Source organism: Astatotilapia calliptera, chromosome 11 (assembly GCF_964374335.1).
Source record: "Astatotilapia calliptera chromosome 11, fAstCal68.1, whole genome shotgun sequence".
Lineage (NCBI taxonomy): Eukaryota > Metazoa > Chordata > Actinopteri > Cichliformes > Cichlidae > Astatotilapia > Astatotilapia calliptera.
Window position 1 is genome coordinate 21,610,352 of NC_137432.1, and position 21,476 is coordinate 21,631,827.

At 45.5% G+C, this 21,476-nt stretch overlaps 1 protein-coding gene across 3 annotated transcripts; it reads left to right on the plus strand.

Annotated features, from left to right (window-relative positions):
* Positions 1-221: 221 nt before the first annotated feature.
* On the plus strand, positions 222-21,311 carry nr4a3 (nuclear receptor subfamily 4, group A, member 3). 3 transcript variants are annotated; one of them, XM_080307983.1, is made up of 9 exons: positions 229-894; positions 3,908-4,078; positions 4,900-4,981; positions 7,384-8,219; positions 12,607-12,736; positions 13,595-13,758; positions 13,872-14,071; positions 17,442-17,620; positions 19,363-21,311. In XM_080307983.1, exons 3-9 carry the CDS (start codon positions 4,918-4,920, stop codon positions 19,623-19,625), a joined length of 1,836 nt encoding a protein of 611 aa, XP_080164109.1. In that variant the 5' UTR covers positions 229-894; positions 3,908-4,078; positions 4,900-4,917; the 3' UTR covers positions 19,626-21,311. The 3 variants fall into 3 exon arrangements, with proteins under 3 accessions (XP_026039639.1, XP_080164109.1, XP_080164110.1); XM_026183854.2 differs by lacking the exon at positions 4,900-4,981 and having other exon boundaries at positions 222-3,159; XM_080307984.1 differs by lacking the exons at positions 3,908-4,078; positions 4,900-4,981 and having other exon boundaries at positions 231-894.
* Positions 21,312-21,476: the final 165 nt, after the last annotated feature.

Below are 21,476 nucleotides of genomic sequence, written 5' to 3' on the forward strand. Positions count from 1 at the left end.
TCCCAGCATGTGTTCTGTATGGGAAAACATGCTCATGACTAATATTATTGTTACCTTTATTAATATGCTGTGTTTGCAGAAAGAGAAATAGGATATTTTGATGATGAACCTAAATTTAAAATCTATTTTATTAATATTTGTTTGCATTTTTTAAGGTTTTGTGTTTACTTTATACTTTGTTGATTAAGTAATCTAGAAGAACAGCCTCTTTACAGTTCCTGCTAGTGGTGCAGGCTCGCCCGCCGGATCCCCCTCGGCTTCCTCTCCTGCAACCATCAAACCAACCGCCTCGCTCTCTGGCTCTCTCAGATTCTCTCTCCACCCCTCTCGCTCTCTCTTTCCTTGGCACGGCACACGGGGCTTATGTGTCTTGTACTGTACGGAGAGAGAGAGAGGGAGCTCTACACTGGGTGACGTCACCTCTCCCATGGCGTCACATTGACGTAGCGCATACCAAGAGCTCTGTGTGGAGGCAGAGCCCACATAAATGCACTATTTGACTTTCTCCCCTCAGACGGCGCACATAAACAAACGCGCGTTACAAGAGCACACTTTGCAAAGCACCCATCAGCACTGACACACTCAGCAGCACGGGGACGGACGCAGACTCGCTCCTTAGAGCCACTCGGGAGTTTGATGATTTCTTTTTTATTTCATTTTCTACTTTTTATACTTTAGAAAAAGTAAGTGGAAGGAACGGAACTTTTTTTCCTTTTCTTTTTCTAATGCCGACGAATCCAGCGCCTCTCCGAGATCACTAAGAGTGTTTTTATTATTATTTTTCTTTCCTGTCATTATTTTTATCTCTTTGCGGTTGTTCTGGATGGAAAACGGATACTTCACGCGAAGTTATTAGCCCACTACATGTAAAGACGGAACCGCTACAGCAAACAAGTAAGTAAACTGAATGAATGAATGAATCTGTAAAGCTCTGCCTCACATCTTGGCGGAAACACGCCGAAAGAAGATAACCCTCAGCTTTACGTATTTAATTTTTCGCCACCTATATCAAAAACCATGATGGATTTACTACTCTAACATCATCTGTGCGCGTGCTGCCCAACTTTGTGTGCCTAACCTGTTGCTGCTCACGTCAGCCACCGGCACACGCGTGTTGCCGGTCATGTTTGTTGGTCTGTGCCTATGTGTGGGTTCTCCTACGGCGAATGAGGCTGAACTCTGAATTTAATTTGCGCTGGAGAAGGTATCGTATCCTTTCCGGTTGTCATGGAAATGAGATGCCTCTCACTCTCACAATGAATAGTGGAGTCGGACGCACAAATGGTCTGAGTGAAGAGCGGTGTAACCTACATTCAGGCAGGAGCTCGGAGAGGAGACTTAATGCTCTTTCATTTCAAGCCATGGTGTGTTTGGGTTTTGTGTGTGTGTGGGGGGGGTGTCTTATCGGAGTTTTTTTTTTTCTTTTTTTAATTTTTAATTTTTTGAGGGGGTGGTGTCTTTTTATAAAATGTATTTATATACATAGATGTGTGTAAGTGCGTGTTTGTGAGGTTGTGGGTGTGTTTGAGTTTAGATATCGCTCGGCTGTCGGTGCCGGACTGCGCTATGGTTTAACCTGCAGTAACATGGAGTGAGCGTACAGTTACCATTAACCCGTATATAATAAAACTGGCCCAAGATACACTGGTACTCAAATTGCCTCCGAATTTCATGAGCCATGTATCGCAGGAAAAACACCCTCAACCATAAAGCCACAACAACATTTCTGAAGCCCACCGTGAAGCATGCTCCAGCAGCTATCGTGCCTCTTGGCCAGTCACATAGTTTATAATAATAAGCTGACAACACCGGGTTGAGGTACTTAAGTAAGTTGCTGGTTTTACCTTCTTTCCCCCCCTCAGTTCCCTCACACACACTCAGGTTTACGCATACACGCACGAACGCGCGCACGCAGGCTCCAGTGACAGGCTCCCACTCAGGGCTGATTTACAGTAGGCTAGGCTACTCGCATATTTCTCTGCTCTCTCCTTTATGTCCTTTCTTTTCTCTGTTTCTGTTTGCTGGAAGCCTCGCGCTGTCCGGGGTTATTGGTGCGAGGGGGCTACCGGGGGCTACCGGCGCTCTTGGGCGCGTGCTTTACAGCTCTTTTGTCGTTCTCTTGGTTACCGGTGCGCGCAGGGCCAGAGCCCCACCGGCCGGCTCGGTCTGAGAATAAAGTAGGGGGAGACCGCGGGTTCATTAAAAAAAAAGTTAGAAAAAGGCAGAATGTCTCACTTTGTACAAAAATAAGTTTGTTTGAAGTAAAAACACTTCATCTTCATCTCTTTAACTCCCCTCGGAGGCTCTGATTAGAGCGTATTTACGCAGTTACGGGTTTAGCTTCACAACTTTATGTAAGAATGAGATGACTTCAGCTTATTTCAAATTGACTCCCATTTGTGCTGTTACTGTAACAAAATCATTTTTCAGGCCTAAAGATGTCTCTTTTTTTCTCTCAGTGCTCAAATGGCTCCATACACAATTGAATAATGGCTTAACTGTTCCAAATCAGCCCTAATCAAATAAATGTTATACAGCTTGACTTGTCTGTTTACTCTGGTTTGTGCTTTTTTGTTTATTCCAACCTATTTGGGGGCTGTTGGGAGGGATTACATCTATATAAGAGCCATATTCCGACAAAAGAACCACCGACAGGGGGTTCGTGGGTGTCCAATAAATCCTTTGAGAAGTGGTTTAAAGTTTGGTGAAAAGTGGCTACTGACATGAAGCTGCAGGTGCTCCTAGTCTTGATCCGTATGAGGGTTGTGGGTTGTCACCAAGCTGTTTTGCGATACACACAGGGAGACTGCGTGGTCTTCTCAACTTGACCGTCTCATAGAGGGGGTCTATGTGTGGCGGAGAGAGAGCCACAGTGAGAGAGAGATAGAGTATATAGGAGTGTGTTACAGAAAGGGGGCGCTCTGGGCCTTGAAATCCTCCGGCCACGGTGCACCCTGCTGCAGTGAGAGGGAGTCGGAGGCGCACGGCGCACGGGAGCCCGCTGGTCTGGTTTCAGGTCCGACTCACAGTTTTCTAGATTTCTCTCTCCCCTCTGGATGAACCCTGAGCAGGCGAATGCGGCGGTGATCAGAGGCAAGAAAAGCGATGGCCCGGAGGCACTGGCGCAAGCTGCTTTTATAAAAGTTGTCACTTTTGTAGGTCTGTATTATGATTTTTTTTTCCATTATTATTATTTTGTTTCAGAAGTCGTGCATAGTTTGTTGACTGGTGGAATTTCTGTTTTACGGTGCAAAATATCTATTAGGCAGTAATTATAATAATAATAATAATAATAACGGCGAAGACGTTAGTGCTAAAATGAAACCTGTCGCCCACGTAGGCAAAGTTTTGAAATGAACCCAAAGTCCTCAGTTGTGGTTCTCTTTGTAGGATGCACTCAGTGACATATTTATTGTCAGAATTGCCCTATGTTGGATGTAAAAGTATAAATCTTATCCCTAATTTGCCTTCCAGCGTGTGCACTGGTAGTTATTTGAATTTGCGCCGTCTCAGCGCAGTGCTTTACATCCCCTGTTATCTCTTTCTACTGCTTTTAAACCCGATAAACTGACTGATTCTCTCAGATGAGATTTTTGTGCCAATAACGATTTGCTTTTGAGATGAAACGAAAGCTTTGCTGGTTGTCTTTAAATTGTACAAAGAAGTTTCTCTGTCCGATTTTTTTCTAAAAGTGTGAGGAAATTTTGAACACCGAATTTGAATTTGCTGAAGTTTGTGGAAGCAATTTAAACAAAGGTCTCCATTCTTGAGGGAGAAAAAAAAAGAAATAAATTTTCGCTTCTCTTTGAGTAATCTTTTTTTTTTTTTTAAGTCTTTACGAGCGTTTGAGGCACTTACCTGATTATTCAGCCTGCCACTGGCTTTAACACAGCCATGTCTCACCCAGGCACAGGTTCGGAAGAGCGCGCCCAGCCGAGCTCGGAGCCCCGGCGGTCGGACACTTCCTTAGCGACGCCCGCCGAGCCCTCCCCGCTCCAGGAGCCCTGCCCCGGCCGCAGCCACGCCACCCCTAAATCCCGGACACCCAGCACCATTCAGCGCGAGGCTCTTTCACCAGGTACAGAAACAAGCGCTCAGTCTGTCTTCACTTTCATCTTACCCTTTTTTCTTTCTTTCTTTTTTAATCTCTTTCTCATCTGATGCTTTTGTAACGAGTGCAGCGGCTCTGACACTTTCATTTCGTGTTGCTGTTGTGGAGTGCTTGGTGATATGAGTCGGGTGATTGTTTTATTGTGGGGGGAAAAGAAAAAAACAACATTCCCAAAAATTGAAAAAAAAATATTTAAATACATATATATAATTTTTATTTAGTAGTTTAAAACACAGGGGTTAGATCTGAATATCAGCTGGTAGGCAGTCGTTTTATTTATGTGTATATTTATGCTCTTTTACTCCTGTTAAAGGTCAAAATATGAGTTGAAGTTTCCTCAATGTTCTGGTGATCTTTTGTTTGTGCTGCAGTCGTGAGCCCATGTGTATGTGTGTGGGTTGATTTTGTCTGGCAAGTGAGCTGACATTTCAGTCATTAAGATAAGACAATTCTGAGGCCAGGCACACCTATATCCAAAACCTGGAGGCGAAATGTGAATCATATATATATTTATATATAATACAATCACACACACACAATTTTGTCCATTGTAATTCAATATAGAAACTACACTGTATACCCTGAAGTAACTGGTTGTGTAAGTGTGTCTCTGTGCTTTGTGTTTTGTTTTTTTGTTATTTTTGTGTGCACAGTGTAAAGGGAAAAAAGTAAAAATCACTCTACGCTGTGGGACGCTGACTCCCCGAAAATGTTTTATAGTTTATTGATATAAAGAAAATCTGTGTTTTTGTAATTTATGTCTGCACCTTCATGTTTTCATTTGTTAGATCTATGGCATTCTGACAATGAACAAGCGCACTCAGTTATTGGAACAGCTGCAGTTTGTCCAGTTGAAATGCACACCTCGAGGTTAGAGACTGTTTCCCTTTGCCTCACTATGCTGCACCACCTATGTCTGACTCTGCTTGGGTTGTCTGTCCTCTTGCTTGCACACACACACACACACACAAACAGACACATATGCACACAACTGCTTCAATGCAAGTGTCATAAAGGCGACCCGATGGTGGTATTGGACTTTTGAGAATCCCCTACACTGACTTGCTTTGGTGACATTAACAACTAAGAAGCTCCGGTGATGGATCTCTATTTGCACTTGTGGTGAGTGTGTAAAAGAGGATGCAAGTTTGTAAGCATGGGTGTGTGAGTGAAGGTTAGACACGCCAACAAAAGTCAAGTAACGAAGACGGTGAGACACTCGCAGAGACAAGTGGTTTTACAGGTTTTCAGGATAAGGGTGTATGCTTTTGGTAGAATGAACATATACAAGTCCATGTTGACATCGTGAACATTATAAGCAGATGAACACACGTGGTGGTGGTGGTGGTGGTGTGTGTGTACCAGAAGGAATTTCTTTACTCACCCGACAGACAAACATCACACTACTTTGTAGCCTTCCTACCCTTTTCTCTCTCATTCTTTCATCTCTTCACAGAAAAACCAGAAATTTACCATATTTAAATATAAACATGTGCATGTGCCACGTGCAGTAAGTCTTGCACACATTTCTACACTGATGGCCCCTAATCTGAGGCTTGACCTACTGACACAACACAGAGAGCCGCAACCTTTACCACTCTCCTTTTTTCAGTTTGTTTTTTCTTTCTCTGGTTCTCTTCCTCCTCTGATGCATAATCAGTTTTTAAAAAAAAGGTCTTTAGGTATAGCCCAGAAAGGCCCCGTGACGCCCTTAATGCTGCATGTGTGTTTTTCCACGTGGGTTGAAGAGCTGGTCACTCGCAGAAGAAGAAAAAAAATCTTGATGACGTCAAGCACACGTATGCCTACAGCTTGACTCATATCCTCAATTAAAATAAAAAGAAGGAAAGAAATGTAGCGGCTTAATGAGCCTGCTGATACACTATGCTTGCATATTTAATGGTTAATATAAAAATTAATAAGAATTATTTCAAAGAAAAAATATTTATAGCAAAGAATTTTTAAAAAAATTATTTATCTCAATATATATATATATATATATATATATATATATATATAAATCAGGACTATTTTCCTTTTTTTTCTTGCTTTATAAATAGATAAAAGTTCAGGTGAGACCGCTTTGGCGGAGGTATTTGTGAACGCTTTAACAACTGCAGGACCGATATATCCCGTATTTGACTAGACAAACATGACGTACAGGGAAAGGGGGCGATTACGGCAGAGCGCGCGCATGCTGGGCGTCAATGGGAGCAGCGCAGTGTTGACAGTTCCCTGCTCGGGAGAGACGAGCAAACACCACAAAACCCTGCCTGCGCTGACACTCATGACTGATTATTATTATGCACACACACACACACACACACGTGCAGACGCACGCAAACGCAGGCGTTGTATATTACGTAAGAGTTTTGATAAGACCATATAGTCCACACACAAACACACACACAGAGAAACGATGAGCTGGTGGCCTGTTGCTGTAGCAGAATTAAATCAAGGGGGGAAAGTGAAGACATGTCGACTGGCGTCTGCAGCAGTTAGAGGAAATATCTGTGTCTGCGTGTCCGTCTTTATCTCAGTGTGCGTGTGCATGAGAGGGTGTGCGTGCACGCGTGTGTGTGAAGGGTCTGTGCAGCAAGCATCCAGCACCACCATGGGGTTCCATTATTATTTAATGTTATCTCATCTGCTTTTCCATCTGACTAACCAGAATACACACACATACAGATTCTTGTATTTGAGCTTCAGGATCATCAACTGCAGCTTCTCTAACTTGACTAACTAGGAAAATCAGCAATGTTCGAAGTTTTGTGTGTGTGTGTTTCAGTATTCAGGGTTTTTTTCCCTTTATTTGCTGTACTTACTCAGTGCAAGTGCAAGAAGTGTTAACAGCAGAAATGGGTGTAAATTGCATCAAATGGAAAGATTTGGTTAAAGCTTTTCACAGCCTCTTCATTGAAAGAAAAACTTTTATAACACTCTGCAAACTGCCTGTTCCAATAGAGCTGTGCAGATTGTTTTTGTTTCTTTCTTTTTTTTATTTTTTAATGGTTGACCCTGTTTAGTGTTACCACTGTGTGCATGTGCATCCAATAGAGTCTGCCTGTATCCTGCAGATTTACTGAACATGAAGCCCTGCTTCTCTGATTAAATCACTGTTTGTAAAATGTCATAAATTCTTCTTCTCTGCCCAGTGATTGTTGCTATATAGCTGTGCCCTACTAACATGGGAATGTGAAGCTTTTGGGATACATGTGGTCTGATGTGCCACGCAGCTCTAACCTGCGTGTGTGCTCTGTTTCCTCCGACAGATATGCCCTGTGTGCAGGCTCAGTACGGGCCGGCCCCTCCAGGCTCAGCCTACTCTGGCCAGTCCTTCAGCTACCAGACTGAAAGCTACAGCTCTGACCTCATGACCCCCGACTACACCAAGCTGGACCTGGGTGGGGGTGAGATCTCTGCAGCTGCCACCACCTCTCTCCCAAGCTTCAATGTCTTTGTGGACGGAAGCTACGAGCCTAAGTCCTCGTGCCTCTACCAGATGCCCACGCACAGGCCCACCATCAAAAAGGAGGAGGAGAGCTACCCAACTGCCCCACCCCTGGAGGCCATGTCCTCCTCCACCATGTACTTTAAACAGTCTCCCCCTTCCACTCCGACCACCCCGTCTCTGCCACCCCAGCCGGGCACCTCCTTCCTGTGGGGGGAGGAGCACCCCCTGGCTCCTTCTCACCCTCACTCTCTACCTTCCAGCCTGGAGACCGGCCCCCTCAAGTCCCCCCGTTTTCCGCACTTCTACCAGCATTCACCGCCCCACAGTGGAGGCAGCGTCGGCGGTTATGATAGCCTGGGAGGAGGGCTGGTTCGCACCTCTTCTTCCTCCTCTTCCTCCTCCTCATCAGTTTCCCATCCTCACGTCCCACCCCTGGAGCAGCCTCTGTACCAGCTGCACCGCGGAGCAGGGAGCAGCAGCCTCGCCTTTCGCTCCCTGGCACTTGGACCTTGTGGCCCTCTACTAGCAGACAGCTTGCCCTCTCCACCCCCGCGTGGCCCACAGGGAGAGGGAACCTGCGCGGTGTGTGGAGACAATGCGGCTTGCCAGCACTACGGCGTACGCACATGTGAGGGCTGCAAAGGCTTCTTCAAGGTAAAAAAAAACAACAACCCACAGCTATTATTAAAGTCTTCCTCTAGTTTCAACCGTTCTGGTCTTTGGTTTTCTTTTGTTTTCTTGTACTTCTGAGTCTTGTGGTTTCTAATAAGACATCACGCACCTGTCCCTCATTTGTACCCCTCTGCATCTTTTGAAGTATTCCTTCTTGTTTCTAACCTCTCACATTCATAACAGACTTTCCATCTTTAAAATCTCAGCCAGAATCTGTAAACTGGCTGCAAGCTGACTGACGTATTTAAGTCGGAGCAGTTTGCTAGCATTTGCCTTGCTCCCACTCTACACCCTTCTCTGTACTCTCTAAATCGTCTTTAGAGTCATTGCGAAAGCACAACACACCCACAGGGGTCGTTTCTCCCAGCAACCAAGTGGGCAAAGTGTGCATAAGCACTGGCTCTGTGTAAATGTGTGCGTGTGTGTTTGTGATTGCTTGCATGAGAACACAGGATGATAAAAACATATATTCTCTCCAAAATAACAGCTGTGTTCAGGAGCTCAGATACTCAGAAATAACGCGGTGTGCGAGCACGTAATGGTGAAGGAATCCTTCTTGAAATCAGTTTTCTGACGGCGTGTTTTTAGTCAATTGGCGGCCACGAATTTGACCACAATTCTCTTGCATAATGCTCAACCCGATATGAATCTGTTTGAAATTTGGTCCCTCAAGTGATTCAACCTAACACTTCTGAACCTGTTGTCTCACATCCCATGTTGCCGCACGTGCTAACGCGCTGACAACACAGTTTAACACAATCCAAGAGCCGGTTTTTAGTCAGACTCATTTTCCATTTTCCTCATGCTGCAAGTCATAAAATACAACAGACGTGACAAGCGAGATATTATATTGCTGTGCATGTGCGTGTATACATATATATTTGAGGCTTAGTGGCACATCACTTGGAATTACAGTGAACTCGCACTCGGTGACAGTGGAGTAATTCATTTGCACAGTTTTTGAATTAAAACATTTTCCGGCACACTTGTTAAGCATTCTATTGGCTGCACGAGATGAGAGTTAAAATTAAGAGACAGCAAGAAGGAGGGTGCACACACCGAGGTAATTGAATAATGCCTCTGGTAGGTGGAAATGAATTATCCTTCCTTTCAATTAGTTTCACAATTTGTTTTTATTTAGTAATTAATGAAAGCAGCGTCTGGTGGCAGCAGGCTGCGGGCTGTCTGCTCGCTGCAGTGTTCCCTCCGCAGCCACAAAGCCTGTCAAACCTCGCTATGTTTCCTTTACACTCCCTCACACACACACACACACACACACACACATACACACACATATGCAGATGCAGCGAGCCATCCCCGCCTCACGCAACATATGCAGGCAACCACACATATAGAAAAACATACTGTAACATGTGTTTTTTTCACACTGTTACCCCGTGAATCCAGGATGCAGCGGCAGCAGCAGAAACTAAATCGTGTGTCTCACACACACCTGCTCCTTGTTCACATATTCTCAGGCACATCACCTCCATTATCCTGATGGTTTTATTGTGCCCGAAAAATATTTTCCTGATTATATTTAATTATCCATGAATAGTTATTAGGCATTAAACCGTTGTAGAGGCTTGCTGTAAATTATTATTTCATTAGTGCAATTTGAAGCACATTTTCCCCGTGAATTAATTTTAGCTCTTAAACAAGTCAGGGTTGTTGTTTTTTTTTTTTTTTTGGGCATGTTTATTATTTTGAATAATGTGTTCCATTCACGGGTTTCCATTAATTTAGTGAACCTATTCAGTATTTCAATTTTTAAAATAAAATAAAAAACTATTCCAACTGTTAGTATAATACATTATGTTATCAAAAAAAAGAACATTAAAGTCCCCTGTTTCCATGCACCCACTGTACTAACCAACCGGTGAGCTGTTTTAGACCTGCTACACACTGTTTTAGTTTTCCAGGGCTTGCTTGGTATGTTAGTCCTAGAAATTATGGTAAGCATCCGTGTGCTGGTGAAGATAATTGGAAAAACAAGCTCGGAAACGTGTAAGCTGATCATATAAACCCAGTGTGTAGGATTTTAGAGTTATAAAAACAGTAAAGTCAGCTCACGGATACAGATGTCTACATGTGTTTTTGCACTTTTTTGACGGCAGAAACTGAGAATCAGCGGTCGGAAGTAACCAGAGGGGGGTTGGGATTTAAGATGGGTTGGAGAGGGCAAAGTCCCTCAAGGCTTTTAATTTAAGCCGAGGCTATTAGTACATGTTACATGTCAAGAATCTGTCTCTGCACGCCTCTGTCTGGCCCCTACAACAGCCATAGTATCTGCACTCCTGTCAGAATACTTTCAATTGTGAATGTGCTTTCAGTGCACACCACTCATTCCTCAATTCTGACTCAACATCTAACTGAAACTTTTTCACTTTAATCCAGTTCCTGCCCACAGAAACAATATGGCCTGATGCGAAGTACATTTAAACTTGTTATTTTAATGAAATTTGGGGTAAACACGAGGAAAAATGACAGGGAAGATTAAATTAATTGAACTAGAACAAAGTGTACTACACACATACACACACACACACATATATATGTATGTATATTTACACATCACATCAGAGACTAGTTATAGCTTTGAAGCTTTGATAGTGACTCCAGTCATCGTTTTTGCTGATTATTAGAAAGCAAAGTCACAAGAGCCCCAACCAACACACACACACAAACGCAGACACACAGATGATAACAGACAGACAGAGAAGAGAAAGGGCCAGCGCTCGCTCATGAGAGCTTAATTTATCGCGCCCTTAATTGATGATTGCAAACTCAGGCTTTTCTTGGAAACAGACATCTAAATTAAGCCTGAGGTCACTGAAGAATTTCCTCCTTGAACAAACAGCAGGGTTAACTTAGCTTATAGACTACTCCACTTTCACCTTTATGCGCACCGCCCAGCACACCGCCAGGGAAACCGGAGATTTTAAAGTTTCAGAGAGGAAAACACAAAAAAGAGTCACAGTTATCTTTAGAACACGCTCCGGGCGTGTTCGCGTGGGCTTTACTGTTGGTTAGTATCGGGAAAAATCGCGTAAATGACTCCGAACCTCTTTAAAAGTGTAAATAAAAGTTTGCGCACGGAAGACTTGTGCGTCATTCAGCCTTCCTCATGTTTAATTCGGACACCATCTAACTGGATGCATCCCCCACCCCCCTTTCTCGACCACATTAATGACCATAACTTACTTATCCTCGTGCGCACGGGTCGCCGACCATTGAAGGGATGAAAGGAGACATTCACAGCGATCTGCGGTGCCATGGCAACGACTCTCATCCGGCACTGGCGCCCATTACGCGTCGGTTCCGCACTCGCGCCGAAGCATATGGAATAATTGGTGTGTTATTGGTCTCCTGGGGGGGACGGGCATGTGCGGCGCGAGGGGTTCCTAATTGGATTTATTTGTTTTGATGTGTTTTAGAAGCGTTAAAGAAGCCGTGGCACTTCCGTTATGTGTAAATTACAGTTCAGTTATAGGCGCTGCCTGAGTGGAGTGCTGGAGTCACAGCGGGTAAACGCGGTGGTAAAGTGAGTATTTGTGGGGGTTTTACGGTGTTGTCATCGCAGGTTCACCCCCGAGTTTAATCTCCTGTCAGACACGGGCAGCGTGGAGCCTTCGGGCCTCATTGGAACTGATAATGTCGGTCTGCGGTCTGTTCGTGCTGCGAGTGAAGAACTTCGTGCTTTTACTGGGACGGTCCGTTCAAAGTATTGCCTTCAATACGCGGTCACGAGCGCGCAGGATTGGCCCCATAGATGCGCGCGCACTACAATCTCACTTATTGTCCTCCCTGTATTCGCTGAGCCCCCTCTCCACTCCCTCCCACGTGGCCCGTTTCTGATTTCATTTTAATAAGGTCAGTAATAATCGCGCGAGCCAGCGGAGGAGAAAACAGCTCCCGCGGGGCCCATTGAGAGAGGCGCGATGCGCGAGGCCCCGAAGGTGCCACGAGCTGACCCGCGAGCTTCACAAACAATCTGATCAGGCAGCTTTCGCGGCCGCTCGTCCCCCACCCCTCTCCACCTCACCCACCCAACTCTACCCCGTCTCAAGGGACCCGCCTCCGCACGCCACGCGCTGGATCTCTATTGTCAGCTGCGGCGCTAATAAAATTGTCCCTCCTGCAGGCGAGGCTTGTTGGGAAATTAATTTTATCTAATTATACTGATGTCACCGCCGCCTTTCAGCGCGTAATTAAAATCTGACCTGCGAGCTTCGCTTTCATTCTTTGACGGGCAAGGAAAGAGAGAGAGAGAGAGAGAGAGAGAGAAATTGAATTAAACAAATCAAATATTAGGTGTTGATTGTGTTTGGAGGCTGATTATCGGCATGCCTGTTTCTTCTTTCTCCAGCGCACCGTGCAGAAAAACGCCAAGTATGTCTGTCTGGCCAGTAAGAACTGTCCTGTGGACAAGAGGAGACGCAACCGCTGCCAGTACTGCCGCTTTCAGAAGTGTCTGAGCGTGGGGATGGTGAAGGAAGGTAGGAGATCACACACCTGAATCACACACACACAAACAAGCACATATGCACACAACTGCTTCAATGCAAGTGTCATAAAGGTGACCCGATGGTGGCATTGGACTCTTGAGAGTTAATCCTAATAATGCAACACTAATCAGACCTGCAGTCAGTGATCATAGCCCCCGTCTCTGCAGTCAGTGGTTAATAGGCCGGTAATGGCCCAGCCTGTGGTAGCATCACACAACTGTCTATGCAGAAACGCCTGTCTGTGGTTGGAAGAAAGTATGATACACATCATACCAATTAGTCCCTGCCACCTTTAAAGCCCCTGAGTTCAGTGTTGTTTAGCAGAGCCTCAAAGCTGACCATCTTATGCAAAGATTCTCCCGTTATGTCATTGTGTTCACCACATCTGATGCGTTGACTGTTGCTGCATAGTGCACACACACAGACAGACACGTTTCGATGATGTGTAGAATCAGCGTGACACTCAAACTGCCCCCATTCCCATGAGGTTTGTCACCTGTCTCACACCCTGTAATACCCCCACCCACATATCCACATGCATAAACGCAAACAAACCCACACAAAATGCATACTGGATGTCTCTGTGTTGCATTAACACACGTCCGTCTGCAGCCTGCAGAACAGCTCCACTGCCATCTGCTGGCTCGTGGCCTCCTGTGTGTGGAGATCGTGGCAATGTTGGGAGCACTCCTGCAGAGAGCTCTCCCAACCTTTTAGTCGTTATTTCGCTGTGATGAAAAGCTGATATCAAGCCGGTCCGCTGGAGGGTAGAACTTGACTGTGCATGCAGAGTTTATATTTCCACGTCCAACTCAAAAACCTCTTGCCTTCTGTGTTTCTCTGTTTTAGTGGTGCGTACTGACAGCTTGAAGGGGCGCAGAGGTCGTCTGCCTTCCAAACCAAAGAGCCCCCTGCAGACGGAGGCATCTCCTCCTTCTCCACCCCTCAGCCTCCTCTCTGCTCTGCTCAGGGCTTATTCTCACTGCACACCTCGTGACCTTGACTACAGCCAGGTAACCCATGCCCTTAACAATTCATTTCAACTGGAGAAATGCATTAGTTTATTTTCGAATACAGATAGTTTACAAGTTATTTCAGTAATTTCTCTTCTTTTCTTGATCTGCAGTTCAGCGCTGCCGACCCGCCATCCTCCTCCTCGGACGTCGAACACATCCACCTCTTCTACAGGCTACTCACCATCTCGATGGAGACCACAAGGTGCTGGGCGGAGAGGCTGCCCGGCTTCTCCGAGCTTCAGCGTGACGATCAGAACCTGCTCATAGACTCCGCCTTCCTGGAGCTGTTTGTGCTGCGATTGGCTCACAGGTAAGTAGGCAGAAATGGAGCCTCTTTTAACACCTGTTTTAAACTTGGATGTCCACTCCTATGCACACCTCTCAAGCTTTTGAACCACACCGACTTACACTTGTACGGGCAACTTTGTTTTGCTTAGCGTCTCAGAAACAAGAGGCACTTAAACCCTTTCCGATTAAAGTACAGTGCATAACTGTGCTGGCAAAGCTGTGTGCTGCTGTGTTGGTGTATCTCCAGAGTGGGAGGAGTGGAGCTGAGTAATCGCCATATGAACCAAATTATGAATGGAGTCTGTAGCTATGACAGCAGCTACACCCACAGAGTTCCGCTCTGCTCGTCTGATATCTGACGCACAGAGAGATCTGTGTGTGTGTTCTGCGGGCTAAAACTGTGCTAACATTGTGAACTGTGAATTGACAAGATCAATTTCCATCTCAAAGTTAGTCAGCTGAGTAACTGAAAAGAGCCGCTGTTATGGAAGGAAATACATATTCAGTTCAGCTGACCGACATAAAAACACAATGGGCTTCATTTACCTCATGCGCCCCCTGATGTATGTGTGTGTGTGTGTGTGTTTGAGCAAGAGAGCACGTGTGTGTCTCACTGATGGATACCTGTGGTGCCATTGTGACTGCCCCGGCCCATCTTTGCCTCAGAATTACCCTGGGTTACCAGTTTGCTCTTGCAAGGCATGCGGCTGGTTAAATTTATGGGTAGAAGATGGTGGCGGTGGTGGGGGGCTACAAGCTCATCTCTTTGTCTGCGCTGTCGTCTAGGGCAGAAGACCAACACAGTGAGACACGCACACTTACTCACACTCGCTGATGATGTAGAATCCCAACTTTCTGTCCTCCTCCCAGCGTAGGTCCAGGTGCAGGGTGGGTAGAGGATGGGCGGTGCCATCACAGTCCCAGCAGGAGGGGTGATCAGGCTGGGACTCTGACTCACTCTAAAGGGTGGACTCATAGGGGCCTCTTTCAAACACACGTACACACACAGACACACACTGCTCATCTTCCAATCAGCCAAACTCCCACGGCAGAGAGGAAAATGCACACAAACACAGCGCTGTCTTATTTTCTCTGTCTTCCGTGGGAGCGATGGATGCAGCGCATCTCCTCGCTGACCCCGTGCTGAACCTAGATGCCCCGCAGACCCTCGCTCAAGCGTGCGTCTGTGTGCTTGTGAGTGTGTGCTCAGAGTGCATAGAGTAAATTTGCTTCGTTCTTCTGGGCCGGCATTGCTGTAAGCACCCCGTTACCTAACAGTTTCTGTGGTTATTGGTCGATTACCGTGGTGACAGCGTAGTCAGGGGTGAGTGGAATGTGTGGCAGACATCCACCTGTGCTTGTGTGCGTGCGTGCATCTGCCTAGATACGCATCTACCAGCCTGTCTGTGTATTTTTGCTCCAGTGGCACTATCTCACACGGGTGAAATGGTCCTGTGAGATATTATTTGGTCAGCTCTGTGTTTACTTAAGCACAGAAATACAGCCGGTATATTGTGGAAATAACAGGTACTAATATACATCACCAAACGTGCATCGACAAGGACTGTTCACTCTCATGTTCGCGAAATTCTCCAAAAATGACCCTGCTGACGCTAAACTTTTAATAAAGTTTTGAATTTTGACCGATCTCCCCTTCAAGAGGTGTTCTGGAGCAATGCTGTTGATTTTAGTCCCTCAAATCACATTGTGCTCCTGTGCCCCTGTGATACACGCTCGATCAAATCAGAAACACTTCAGCTTTAATTTTATTTCGGGGAAAAGTGAGCAATGACTGTGCTGGTCTGGTTGTCTGTGTTGAATATTCCTCCCTCAGATGCCTTCAGTGCATTACAGTCAAATCCTGCAAATTCACGAGGCACAACATGGGGAATGTGGAACGTAAACGACGATCATCCCTCCAGTCGTCTACTGCGGTACCTTTGGTCTTGAATGCTGCAGACCTTTCCACTAAAAACTGCTTTTTTGTTTATAAGAGAAGATCCAGCTTTCATCACCAGCGATGAGCCCCAACATGACCGTGGGGCCAGTTTGACACAGAAGTTAAGTGGTCTGTGTGCAAGTCTGAGGCCCCGGGTGTAATCGCAGGCGCACAGGTGCAGGAGTTCAGAGCAGAACTTCCAGGGAGTGATCTAAAAATATGAATTTTGCTGGCTTCAAGGGTGCTCAACTTTGATCAGCCAAGTACAAGTTTTGAGTTTCACATGCGGAACATTAAGGTCGCACCTGGTGCAGCAATGAAAAATTAGGTGAATCTGTTCTGTGAGAGATGTTTGACAAGAAGTCAGGACTTCAACCTCAGCCTAGAGGAGATGATACGAGGGATCGAAATCAAAAACAAATTTGCTGTTCTTCCCCAGCAATAGGTGAGAATAGGTGAGGGGCATCGTTTCTCAACCTCTTCCTGTTATTCACTTTCTTCTCTGTGCTCTCTTCTTGTGATTTCCTGGAAGTACAAAGAATATTTTGGTCCCGATCGCTGGTGCTAATTGTTTTTGATGTTAGTTGTTAATGCTTTCTCATGTATGTGCATGTGTCTGGCCTAACGGCGTGTCTCTTTTGAACTGAGTCTAATTAGACACAAATAGCGTTGCAGTTTATCCTCATAACTGCCAAACCAAAGTTTGTGCAGGGTGCAATTTGAGGCTTTCCTCCCTTTCCACACTAATTCCCCTCTTTGCTCTCTCTCTCTTTAATATCATCTGTTTTCCAAGTACACACTTTCTCCCCTAGATCTTCCATCTCTCATAGTTTATCCTTCTTCAACTAAACACAGTTGCAGCTCTCCAAAGAAGAGCGGGCTCCTATTTTAGAGACTAATAGAGACCAGTCATAGGTCTCCATCATCCTCTGCTTGCACTCTCTCTCTCTCTCTCTCCCTCCTTCTCTGCTTGATGTCAAAGAAGTGGGATGTTGTGTGTCGTGAGTAAGTGATGGTTAAATACATCTGAGAAGACTTTTCATTTCCTTATTAAAACCTTGTGTTTCCACTGCACACCACAGCCTGGGCACATTAAAGCCATAACAGTTTATCTATCTGCAAATATACACGCACACACAGAGCAACCCTCTGCCCTAACCCTTCACCCCACCCTGCCGCAAGGAAACGCAGGAATGTTTTAAAATGCTGTAATTTGGAAACACAACCTTAATCAGCTGCATGCTTGTGTTTGATGTGTGTCCCGTTTCTGCGTGAGTGCGCACACTGCCAGGTTTCTCATTGTTTTTTATTGTAATTGTTTCCTTGCCCCAGCATCTCAAGCTATATTTACAATACATGAGGGAAAATACAGTTTTCTCTGGAAAACGGCGATCTAATCAGTCCACCATTTCCTTCTTTTTTTTCCCCCCTCCTCTTTCTCTCGGTTCCTCAGATCGATGCTGTCGGAGGATAAACTAGTGTTCTGTAACGGCTTGGTGCTGCACAGGTTCCAGTGCCTTCGTGGGTTCGGAGAGTGGCTGGACTCCATCCAGGAATTTTCCGCTCACCTCCAGAACCTAAATCTGGATACCTCTGCCTTCGCCTGCCTGGCCGCCCTTGTGCTGCTCACAGGTAACCACAGATTTTCAATCACGAGCTTACTAGCGAGAGGAACAAGAATCAAGGGGTCCTAATTCTGTGGTTGCATATAGTCACCTGTGCTCAAAGTTATTAACATCGCCTCTCCACTCCTCATAAACACTGCGAATCATTTAAGCTGAACATGAATATACAGATAAAACGCTCGCTCGCTCGCCCGCTCGCGCACGCGCACACACACACACACACACACACAGCATCTTCCTGTTGTCCGGAGCTTTGCCTCCTGGTGATTCAGTGTGACAGTGATCAGGTGGACACATCCTCTAACGTCAGACACACGCTTAAAGACACACATGTGCATGCGTGTTCCCACACATCTCTGCCCCGAAACAAGAACCTGATACCCAGAAGCACCTGCTGCACCTGCCACACACCTGGCCCTCTAATCAGTGTTCATGTGTGAAAAATGAAAGGAGAATCGCAGCCTGCTCTGAGAGCACACACGCTGCAGGTGAGGCAGATTTCGTTTTTTAAGTAAAATGCATCAGGCGACAGAGACTAGTCTGCAGTTAAGTGTTTATATTCATCTTTTTAAAACAGTTTTAGGGTGTTGGATGCTGTAAAGTAATGTGCAGTAGCTAAAAAAAAAGAATTAAATTAAATAAAAAAATCCCCCTCCCCCTGCTTTTAGCTTCCTTATTTCACCCTGCCCCCGCCGCCTCCTCTTCCTCAACCTCTTTCTGTCTGAGCCCTCCAACCCCATCCTCACCCTCTGGGGGAGCACTTAACTCTGTTCCTGATCGACCAGCCCACCGTGGAGCGCGGCTCTGGAATGGCGTCTGCGGTGTTCTCAGTGGCGCTCTGCCACCTCGGCAAAGCACACAGCGCAAAGCCACGACAGAGCCACCAGAGCCACCAGGCGATCGACCGCTTCAGAGTGGCCTGTGCAGAAAGGCAGTCATCGATCTCTCCCCGGGAGCTCACGCTCATAGAGAAAGAAGGGGTAGGGAGAGCGGGAAGAAAGACAGGGAAGCGGAATTGTGTGGCGAGAGGTCTGAAAGCCGCTCTGAAAGGAGGGCCGGAGTGACTCTGCAGCGGCAAACACAACAAACAAAAGAGTCACATAAACAAACAGTAAATAAGCTTCGGATAATGGATACCTCAAAGTGAGACGGGTCTTAGTGGCAGCCTCCCTGCAGCACAGCTCGTAGTGTGCCTGTATGTGTGTGTTTGTGTTTGGGGGGCTGGACACCCTGTTCTCTGCAGAATGAGTTAGTGTCACATTAAGCCTTGTACGAGTGCCACTGGAGTTGCTATGGGCAGCAGTGTGTGCATTTCTAATTTCATTTTGCTGCTCACAGGGCCACATAATCAGCTAACTGTTGAGCACTTCTGTTCTGCTCTTTGTCTTAATTTCTGAAATTGCACTGACTTTTTTTTCTGTGCAAATGTTTAAAAAAATAAAATAAAAAATGTGCTCATATAGCCGTGCATGTGGACGTACACCAGTGAGAAGGGGGCTTATTAGATTAGACTGAGTATTGATCTGTAGTGAATGAGCCAGGTTAAGGCCTGTTAAGAACATGAGCCATACGGGCTAATGAGGTGGAATTCAATATAAAAGAAGATGTAGCTAATGCTCTTTCAGCTGAATGAGCTCTGATGTATGTATATGTGTGTGTATTTTTTTTCCCCACTGACTTTATTTTGGCCATTTAATGATTATTCTCCTAACATCTCTTTCTCCGTCTTTCTTTCTTGCGAATCTACAGAGCAAATCCCCGGTCTGAAGGACTCAAAGCGGGTTGAGGAGTTGCAGAATAAAGTGATCTGTTGTCTCAGAGACCACCTGGGCTGCAGTCCTTCATCCTCCTCGTCCAAAGCCGCTCCTTCTCTGAGTCGTATTTTGGGTATAAGGGAAGAGCTTCGTTCCCAGAGGACCCAAGGCCTTCAGCGAATCTTCTACCTGAAGCTGGAGGATCTGGTAGCGCCTCCGCCACTGATTGACAGGTTCCTGGACACTCTGCCCTACTGACGACTCGGGCTAACCATGCAGCAAAATGAACCCACGTCACGTCCTGTCAAGGCCTTTCCCCAAAGGAGCATGCAAACACACCCAGAAGAGAGAGAAGAGGCACTCTCTCTCTCTCTCTCTCTCAAGACTGATGCAGCGCACGGAGAGCCAATCTAATATTTTTGACTCGACGGGGACAACCAAACGAGAGCGCCTTTCACTCAAACGGACTACCAGCTAAATGCTTTTCACCTGTATAAAAGACAATTACTCAAACGCTTTACCACTTTTTATTTGGTCCTCCTGTTTCGCCCCACGCTGGGAGGAGGGGGGAGGATGATGAGGCTGAGATGGACAGGAGAAAAGTGACTTTTTTTTTTTTTTTTTGACTGTCCTCGCTCCATCTGGGTTGCAGCTTATTCGGCAAAAAAAACAAAAAACAAAAAAAAACAAAGAAAGAACCGACGTTTAAGAGTACTGTTTATCTGTGTTTCGGCCTGGCTCGTTCTGTCTGAGGACTTCCATTTAGAAAGGAGGGCTGGGAGAGGTGGCGATGTAAAAGAGAGAGTGCGGGGAGGGGGAGGTGATCGTTCCGAAATGTGCCGACATGTCAGAGGTGGAGCGGCGTAGGCGTAGGTGGGCCAAAATGTTACGACGCAGGACACAGGTGTTTCATAAACACATGGAAGTGGCTGTTGAGGCGGGCTCTTAATTACAAGTGCAATTCCTTAAGTGCTATCGCGCCACAAGAGGAAGGGATGGAGGAGGAGGGGAAATCTAATTTCAAACTCTAAATTATTTTAATACAAAAACTTGTCCTGTACTGTCAGTAGCTAAAAAGAAAGACAGTCTCCCATCTTGCTTTAGACAGCAGAGGAGATACTGTGCACTAACGATCGATGACTGAGTCACCCAGACTTGAACTTTCTCTACTATGTGGTTTTTTGTTTTTTTTTGTTTGTTTGTTTTATTAACTCAGTTTGAAATCATAGGTCGAGTAGAAGTGTGGAGGAATGAACATGGACAGAAATTGGCTTTGGAAGCACTTACACCCTGAGAGGGGCTAGAAGCACAGACACACACCCTACCTGCTCGCCTGGGGGACAGGGAGAGGAGGGTGCTCGACAGACAGCTGTACGTCCAGGGGTGAAACATTCCACGTTCATGCTCTTTTTCTTTATCGTTTTATATATCGCGGCGGCTGTGTGAGTGTGGAGGACATGATCGCCTACCGTCTTTGTGTGTGCGCTTAGACAAGCCAGGATCATATGCATGGTGTGTTATAAGCTGTCGAGAGCTGGCATAGCCTGTCAAAACAGCTCGACCTGTGTTTGTGTCTCAGACTGCAGCTCTATGGGAATCTCCCCAGGGCCTCCACCACCCACTCACACCCTCATGACGACGGTTTTAAAATAAATAAAAAAAATCAAATTCTATAGATATAAATATATATAAATATATATATATATATATATATATACAAAACTAATATTTTGAAGTGTTTTTAGCTTTTTCAAATATTGTGGTACGAGTTGTGCATTGTTTTTTGAAGAGAAACAAAAAAAGAGAAAAAAAGTTGCTGTTTTTTCAATGTCCTTCTTTGGTTAGAGTTTCCTGTTCGATATGTTGTTGTTTTTTCTTTCTCTTTGGTTCACTGGATTTTCTGTTCAGCACTTTGAAATCATAAACTAGTTCTGATTATTCTGACCCCGGCTGTGTCTTGTGTTTTGATTCTTTATAATTCATTGACAAAAAAGAAGAAAAAGCACAAACAAAATATTGTTTTCTATATAAGGTAACAAAACATCAAATTTCAGCCACATTTTTACATGTTTTTTTTAAGTGTGTGTGTGTGTGTGTGTGTGTGTGTGT

Coding starts and splice junctions, on each gene's coding strand:
- nr4a3 (XM_026183854.2), top strand. CDS start 3,057: ATGAACCCTGAGCAGGCGAATGCGGCGGTGATCAGAGGCAAGAAAAGC. Junction 8,220..12,606: donor GCTGCAAAGGCTTCTTCAAG/GTAAAAAAAAAC, acceptor TTCTTTCTCCAG/CGCACCGTGCAGAAAAACGC. Junction 17,621..19,362: donor CGCCCTTGTGCTGCTCACAG/GTAACCACAGAT, acceptor GCGAATCTACAG/AGCAAATCCCCGGTCTGAAG.